The sequence below is a fragment of the Cebidichthys violaceus genome, unplaced genomic scaffold, assembly GCF_023349555.1.
Source record: "Cebidichthys violaceus isolate CVI_PGR_0920_01 unplaced genomic scaffold, fCebVio1.0.p SCAF_3, whole genome shotgun sequence".
NCBI lineage: Eukaryota > Metazoa > Chordata > Actinopteri > Perciformes > Stichaeidae > Cebidichthys > Cebidichthys violaceus.
The window spans coordinates 22,120,434-22,129,495 of NW_027176483.1; the positions used below are offsets into that span (position 1 = coordinate 22,120,434).

General features: G+C 44.3%; 1 protein-coding gene across 1 annotated transcript in view; it reads left to right on the forward strand.

Moving 5' to 3' along the window:
- The first annotated feature begins 8,256 nt into the window (after window positions 1–8,256).
- Window positions 8,257–9,062, forward strand: part of LOC137880902 (NT-3 growth factor receptor-like) — a 189,845-nt gene continuing 189,039 nt past the window's right edge. Inside the window, exon 1 of the mRNA XM_068722473.1 lies at window positions 8,257–9,025. Coding sequence (XP_068578574.1) covers window positions 8,748–9,025 — 278 coding nt within the window. The 5' untranslated portion in view covers window positions 8,257–8,747. The remainder of the gene's footprint in view (window positions 9,026–9,062) is intronic.

Consider the following 9,062-nt stretch of genomic DNA (forward strand, 5'->3'; position numbering starts at 1 on the left):
CAGCGGTCTGGTGGTCTGCAGGAAGAAAATGTCCCTGAGCCTGGTGCTGCGGGACCATCACCGGCTGGTGATTGGGCTCGTTGATAATCCTGTTGGTCTTCTTCTTATACATCACTGTGTGTAGGTCTTCCATATATTATACTATACTATATTATATTATACTGCTTCGCTGTCATTTTTTGTGCATAATGACGTTTAATGCTGCAACTTGAAACTGAGACGGCAAACATGTAAAACATTATACCTGCTAAACGTGATCATGTCATTGTGAGCATGTCGGCAGCACCGCTGTGTCAAAACCCACATTTACACTTCATGCGTCTTTATCTGAAAGAACATGTAAGTGGAAAGTCATTCCAGACGGACTGAAATCTGATCACTCGAGTCTGGAGATAGATGGATCGATGCTTTATTCATCATCTTGGGAAATTTACCTAAACAGTCAAATACGAGGCGCAGCAATATGCTGTGGCGTTTAAAACCACTGAATGATCTGCGTGGGTTCATTAGAGCCCTGACATCATCACAATGTTTGTCTCACTCTCACAGTATACATATACAACTCCAGCATGTCTTTGTGTTACCAAACAGCTTCGGGTGCAGCACCACCTCCTCCTGGACCGGAGAGGTTAAGTGTGTAAAATCTCATCTGGATTTTCATCCGGCTACAAGACACCTGAAATCACGACGTCACATCGCCCCAATCCTGGCCTCTCTGCTCTGGCTCCCTGTCTGCTTTGGAATTGATTTTAAGATTTTGCTGATCACTTTTAAAGCACGTTATATGTCTGGCCCCAAAACATAAAGACGAAATCTTGACGTGCAACCTCAGAGCCTCAGGCCCTTTACGTTTTCCAAAGTCAAAGCTAAGAACTAAAGGTCACCGTGCTTTTGCCATCAGGGCCCCTCGGCCTGCCTGAGGAGATGAGGCTCGCAGAATCAGTAATTTCACATCGCGCTTCATTTGTGGTTATTCGCTTTATTCGCGCTAGACGCGCCGGAGAGGAGGCGTGGCTTATCTCCATAATATAACCATGGAAGGAATGACCACTGTCTCTGCTTAGTACTTGTTGTGGAAGTCCCAGATATCCCGGGAACCTGAACGCCGTCTTGTCTGGTTCATAACGTAGTCTGGAGGAGCTCTGTGGATTTCATGGAGGTGTACTCACTGCGTAGCAAGCCACCCGTCAGCTGTTTACTACGGCTGTATGAACACAAAACAAACTGATTTTGAGTGATTTAACTGCAATAAACAGATAAAAAGCAACGCCGAAATAACTACATGATGCTGAAGTCTGAATTCATGTTTTGTTAGTTCTCTCCGTAAGACGACAAGCTTTAAAAGCTTAAAACTTTTAAAACACTGAATGGAGCTCGGATCGATCGGTGCTATGCTAAGCTAACATTGTAGCAGCTCCATCAACACGCAACATAACGGCATATATGTGTAAATACGGCAGCATCTTTTTCATTGTTTGTACATATGGTTTATACACATATATGTATACACATAGCAATACACACTAGCACTTTCCTGGACTCACTATGATCTGAAATTACACAGGTAGCTGAGAGCAAAAGTCACAAGTGTGTTGCATACTTTGCCCCAGGTCAAAAATATCCCAAAATCAAAAGAGTGGAAAGTTTTGGGTGTTTGGATCAACCCAAGTCTGGCTTCAACTCAAACTGATCTGCTCTTCTTGTGATTTGTTTTCTTGCAAAAATCCAAAACCTGCAGGTGTGAACCGTTCTATATTGTTTGGCTCTATTTTTTACCTCATTACCACAAATGAGGTAAATGGACAGAAAGCCCACGGCCTTACACTTTATAGAAGTTGCTGGTCATAATGACCTGTTCCAAACGAGTAGGGATGAGATGGTCCAAACAGCCCGCTACTGGAAATCAACTCAATCACGTATTCATTCATAAGGTCATTCGTTCCTTCACCAATCCTAGTGGCCTCACAGAAGGTAAAAGTGAAGACGGTACAGAATGCATTGCCTATGGAGAGCACCCTGAACCAGGTCTGCTCTGCAGCACTGCTGTTCATGAAGTCTCCTCACGTGACCGAGGGATCCTCTACGATTGGACAGGGATGACATCATTTTCAATCCCAGCTCAGGCCGACGCCAAATCAGCTGACGTGAGCCGACTTCAGCCGGCAGCGGTGCGAAAAACATCGTGACACCGTGCCCCTGAAGTTTCAAGGTCGCGACATCAATTCACACCTAGAAAACACAACACTAGAGTGTAAACCGGCCTCTACCAGCTGGTTCACACTGCAGCTGGACTGACGAAAACTCTTGATGGCGAGTTACCAAAAACGATCATTATCACTTTTGACTGAAGTTGTGTATTTGGAGTCACAGTCTGGCGAACGGACAACATGGCATGGACCCAAATGCTGAGGATTATAAACTGTTTTAATAAAGAGAAAGTCCAAAAGTCAGTGACGAAAAATCCAAACACCAGAAACGGGCAACGAGACAAACTAAAAGCATCATGTAAATGGAGACAACTTTAAAAGGGACACAAACAGGACACAACGCAGGCAAACCGCCAATCAAACAGACAAAAGACAGAAGTACAACTTCACAAGACGCTATTTAGAAACAGGTGGGCAGACAGAGGGCAGGCCGGAAGCTGATTGGTGGAAGAAACACAAAGACTCATACAACACAGGTGATGCACAGAGAACCACAAAGACAGGAAGTCAAACAAACACAGGACACAAAATACAACATTTCAAACAAACAAGACATGTTGGCGTGTTTACACTGGATAAGGTGAAAAGGTCAAACGCAATTAGAAATGCAGCTCCGCAGTTGAATCACATGCTTCTACTGTGAAAGAAAGACAAAAGCAAAATGTCCGCCAGCTGTATGCCAACTCAAGCAGCGCCTCACGAGACAAATGAAGTGACAGGTGACGTATCGGGGTGGAGCCTAAACGGAGCTGTCCAAGGTGCTGAATGCACCGGCGTTGAGCATGATGCTGCTTATTGAATCATCTTCCTCGGCTCCTCCTCAGCCTCCTCTTTATAAATAAACAACATCAAGTGTAAATTATTCAGAATTTAAGCTTTTGTGAGTTTCTCCAAACAATACTGATCAATGCACAGGCAGCGCTGAAAGTGCTTTCTGGAGTACTTTCAGGAGATTCAGCCTCCTGCTCTCTCTCCCTTTGACTTTGTCACAGTAATTAGAGTACATGTAATCCATTACTTCCACCCCTGAGTTTCTTGACTTCATAACATCTCAAACAGTCATGTGACCAGGTTCTTTGCCTTTTCCATGCTTTGAATCCTAAGTGTCATCTTCCTGCATGGTGCCCCAGGCTGACGCTGACTCAGTTGTACCGAGTGGTCGTTTTGTCTTCTTGTTGAATACTGGAACACTGTGGTAGTGTATTATATTCAGCTTTTCTTCTGATGACAGGAAGTGTGCTGTCAGCTCCGCTCCCCCCCCCCTTCCTCATGGACTGACACCTGTCAATCATCTTGACGAGACGTTGCTGATGTTGCCAGCACAAAGGTCTCCATCGGGCCTCTCGTTCCGCTCGCTCTGTACCCCGAGCATCCTCCGCTTCCTGCGTCTTCGTAATCCTCCGTCTCGCCCTGTCCTCCGTTGTCATGGCGACCCAACCGGCAGGAAGGAAGCTGAAGCCGCGGAGCTGCTCACACTCCGTCGCTCTGACGACAGGTCTGTTCGTCAGATTCACACACACCGGGAGTGTTACAACACGTCTACAGCTCTTATTGTAATGTTAGATATGAACATATTACTGTCGCTGTACAGTCAGGAAACATGGATGAAGAGTCTCACAGGTTTCTGTTTTGACGCATACGTTCTCTTTTTTTGTCAGTTTTTCAGTTTGTATTAATTTGATTAAAATACACTTCTTTTTTTAATATTTAATTTAACATTTTTAATTTTTTTAATTATATTTGTTATATTTGTATACGTGCATATTTTTATATATTTATATTTTTACATTTTTATATTTTTATATTTTTATATTTTTACATTTTATTAGTATTATTATTATCATTTATTTATTGTCTTTTTCAAGGATAAATATGTTTATGATGGGACAACATTCCAAGAAAATTCTGGTGTTTAATTTGACCATATGTGTGTTGATTTCCTTTTGCTTTGTTGGTTAAAAATAAAAAAATGAAAAGTGGAAATAAAAAGAAACTACTTCGCCTCTCCAAAATGAGCTTCCCTGTAGACAGGAAGCGTAGTTTCCCCTTCCTGTATGCATACCGTCTCTAGCTTTCAGCTCTACTTTTGCAGCAGAAGTACTTGGTTAGGATTAGGCAACTGGCGTCAGTAAAGTACGTGAGTTAAGCAACAGAACCACCGTGAAACGATTCCACAGTGACTCAAACTGTGGTCCACTGAACGACCATCTTTCTCCTCCAGCCCTACTTCCTCGCTCTCTGGTGCTTGAACCGTGTAATAATAACATGAGTTTGTTTTTCAGAGATTTTAAAACACGTTGAAAACGTCTCCCAGCATCTTTGTCTTATCATAAACTGTAAACGTATCCTCTGGGGACCACAAACATCTGGCCAATGGAGCGTGTCCTTCTGCTACTGTGAGGACAAAAGATGGACCTTTTAGTTATGTATGAAAATGAATGAGTAGTAATAGAAGCAATATTGGTTAGGGTCAGTGAATACACTGTGTGTGTGTGTGTGTGTGTGTGTGTGTGTGTGTGAAGGGAAAGAGACACACACATACACACACACACACACACACACACACACAGAGAGAGAGAGAGGTTGGTTTCTGTCCATCTATCATGAAAACCACAGCCTGGTCACCAGCAGTACATTAACTAGCCATTAGGAATCGATGGTTCATCCATAATGCATTCTGGTCATAGGTACATTAGGAAGGCATGACATTAACATCTGATTGATGTCATCTGAAGGGGGGGGGGGGGGGGGGGGGGGACAAACCCTTTTAGCCCAAAAGCACAGGACAATAGATATATATAAATAATAATAATAATAATAATAATTAAAGCTGCGAGCAATCAACCGATACAATCAACTTTAATGAACTGAACACACACTGTAGACGGGTTGAATCTAAGACCACAACACAGACAACGCCGTGGAAGCGACCTGTCAATCAGTGTGTAGCCCCGCCCCTAAAGCATCCCCTCTTTATGGTCTGTTTGACTCTAAATGGAGCATAATGTACTAAATGAACATCATGCTGTATTGAAGAAGACTTGAATCCTCAGTCTCTCAAGTTTTTGGGGGCCCTTAAAGCCAACTGACAGTGTGTGTGTGTGTGTGTGTGTGTGTGTGTGTGTGTGGCTACCCCTCTCTGAACTGAACATCAAACTGTTTGCTAAGCCTACAGGTGTTCTTGATCCAGCACAGATTCCTCTGCGCTGTGTTGCGGGGGAAGACTTTACCTTTATTCTCAGTTTAAGTGGAGCTTTTTAAAAACCTGCAACATCCCGAGGAGAACGAAAAAAAGAAAAACACAGGAAGGCAGTCGAAGTGAGAGGGAGGGAGTACACACGGTGACACCATGACTCAGCTGTCTTAGGTCGTCAAGCATTTCATACCCTTTGAGTATTGGCCTCTCATCACAGCCCAGTGAAAGGCCTTCAATCTGGTTGAGTCTGTCAATTATGCAGATATTGTAGGAATAATTGAAAAAACAAACAAACACATTGGCATCGAACGTTCAAGGACTTTGTCATTCGGGATTTTGGAGAGTCTTTCTGGTCTTGACCTCCCCTGGTGGCTCCTAGAGGCGTCACTCTTCATTACATAGTATAGCAGTATGACCGTGTTGGATAGAACAAACATCGTACTGCAATATTTGGTATTCTCAGAACTAGAAACATGAAAATCTGCATGATTGAAGTTGCAAATTTGACCCGAGGGGTGTCGGTAGAGGAAGCGCTCGTGTACAAAAATAGTGTTAAAAGGGAAAAGCACACTTTGATCTTAATGTCCTTGTTTTGTCCATCACTCACTATCAATCAAATTGTACTCAGACAATTAACAGCTGAGATATGAGAACTCTTGGCCTGTTTCCAACCCGCTCATGCTTCTCGCACCGATCCAGAGCGAGAGGACAGTGAATATTGGTGAATGTTGCTCCGTGTCAACCGGATGTGTGGATGCTGACACATTTAACAACATTATTAGGTCATAATATGTCAATGTTGTGTTTATTCGCTGCCCCCAAGTGGCCAGTAATATATCCATTGTTACTGATTTTAAGATTGATCCTTTTGGACCAGACGGCAACCTCCGGTTCTGAAGAGTGAAGCTGATGTGGAAGTTTCTTTAAAGCTGCATTCTCTCTAGTGTCCAGCAGGGGGCGACTCCTCAGGTTGTATAGAAGTCTAGTCTTAAATGACTCTACTTCTCTCTAGTGTCCACCAGGGGGCGACTCCTCTGGTTGTATAGAAGTCTAGTCTAAAATGACTCTACTTCTCTCTTGATTTATTCCCTCAGTAAACATTGTAAACATGAGTTTATGGTCTCAATCTCTAGTTTACAGTCTTCTTCATTACAGCATGATGTTCCGCTACTAGAGCCGTATACAGCGTCTCTACGTCACTCATCCGTATTCTAAATATGGTCACTTCCCTTCATTGGTTGCAAAAAAAAAACAACAACATGGGGACGGCTGCAAAATCAACGAACTCAAGGCTTCAAAACGACCGTCCACAAACCAGTGGGTGACGTCTCGATGACTTCATCCACTTCCTATATAAAGTCTGTTTGGGACCCAAGAATATCCAACTCTCATATTAGTCAAATGCCAATGCATTCTATCGGAGGTGTGGGTCACCTGGGCTTGATAATAACGACCCTGGCTCTCTGTGTGACTGTTAGGTAACACACATGATGCATACTGTGTTCATCATGCCGTGCTCACTGCCAACCCGTGAGATATAGACGCTTGGTCAGCGAGACACTCCACTTAGGGAGGGATGGATGGCTTTCACTCAGGACACCTCTTTAACGCACTATGCACTTAACCAACGCTGGGTACATACGTTATGCTACTATGTATGTATTCTATGGAACAAACACAATTATTTTAACCCTAACCGCGATCATTTCCTACACCTAACCAAGTACTTCTGTTAAGTAAGTAAACCTTAAAATCCATAGACTGTATACAAGAAGTGGACGTAGTCGTCGTGACGTCATCCATCGGTTTGTGGACCGCGGTCGCCATCTTGGATTTTGACTGTTGCTATCTTGTTTTTTCTTGGTACCGATGAACAGAAGTGACCATATTTGGACAGCGGAGGAGAGACATAGAGACGCTGTATACGTCTCTGGTAGAGACCTGTCAATCAACGTGTAGCCCCGCCCCTAAAGCATCCCCTGCTTTATGGTGTGTTTGACTCTAAATGGAGCATAATGTACTAAATGAACATCATGCTGTATTGAAGAAGACTGTAAACTAGAGATTGAGACCATAAACTCATGTTTACAATGTTTACTGAGGGAATAAATCAAGAGAGAAGTAGAGTCATTTTAGACTAGACTTCTATACAAGCAGAGGAGTCGCCCCCTGGTGGACACTAGAGAGAATGCAGGTTGAAGGCACTTCCACAGTGGCTTCACTTTTCAGAAGCGATGGTTGTGGTTTTGTCTCGTCACATGATTAAATAGAGACTTGATATTAGACAACATCTACATACTGTACATATTAAGCAGAAATAGCCATTGCACATATATATATATATATATATATATATATATATATATATATATATATATATATAAGTAATATAAGTACAAACTGTTTTAGTTATAGTTTATTTACACATTCTTCAAGTAGAATGTGCATATCATACCCCCCCCCTTACTAACTGTGAGTTCTTCTTTGAAAACAGGTGCATTAACAACGTGGCTAACTGGTGGCATGTGTGTGTGTGTGTGTGTGTGTGTGTGTGTGTGTGTGGGTGTGTGTGGGGGGGGGGGGGTCTAATTATCCAGTGCGTGTTTAGTCCCTCTTCTTTCTGTGGGGTCACAACCATCACGACCACGCAGGGGCGTGTGCGCGTCTCTCGTCAGTTGTTTCCTCTCCGTCCAGTAGGTGGGACTTGAAGCTCGGGAGGATGGAGTCGTCCTCTCTCTCTCAGCCGCCCCGTCTGCTTCTACGTCTCTCCACCATTCCCACCATCTGGAACCAGCAACAGCGCCAGAGAGAGAGAGAGAGAGAGAGAGAGAGAGAGAGAGAGATGGAGGGATGACATAAAACGATGCAGAGAGAGGAGGGGAAGAGAAAGACAACCAGACCGCACGCGCTTCAGACCCCTTCATGTCATGGATCTGGAATATTTTCGGGATTTGTTGCACCTTTTTTTCCTCCCCGGCGGTGCGTTTTTTTAAAAGAACGCGCAGAGGAGCCGTGACTGGCATCATCAAAATCCCTGACATACCCCCACACACACACACACACACACACACACACACACACACACACCTACACACACACACACACACACACACACACACACACACACACACACACACACACACACACATGGATACGCAGGGACATGAAGGGAGATATGTTTTTTTCTTCTTGATTTAACATCTGGACTCCGTTGAGAGAAATAAGGAGAACGCCGGTTACGCATTCGCACACCCACGTACGCGCGGAGCGGACTATGAACAAGCGGATTTGAGTCGGGTTTTTTTCCGTCGCAAAGTTGCGAGGAGATCTCGAATCGTGACAGAATGGATGGATTCGGCGCGTCGTTTGGCGCATTCGGTGTCCGTCGCCCCCTCGGGGTTCGGTGCTGCTGGAAGGTCGTCTTTCTGCTCACCGTCTTCTTTCGCAACTACCTGAGCTCCCTGCTGGACTGTCCGCCCACCTGCACCTGCTCGCCCACGGAGATCTACTGCAATAAGTCCGACAACAGCAAATTCTTCCCGCTGCTGTCCTTCCAGGGCACCGGGAGCGCCGGGAACAGCACCGGCAGCATCGAGGACCTGTTCCAGAACATCACTTCCATGTAAGTGCTGCCGCCGCTGCTTTAGATCAGTCATGTG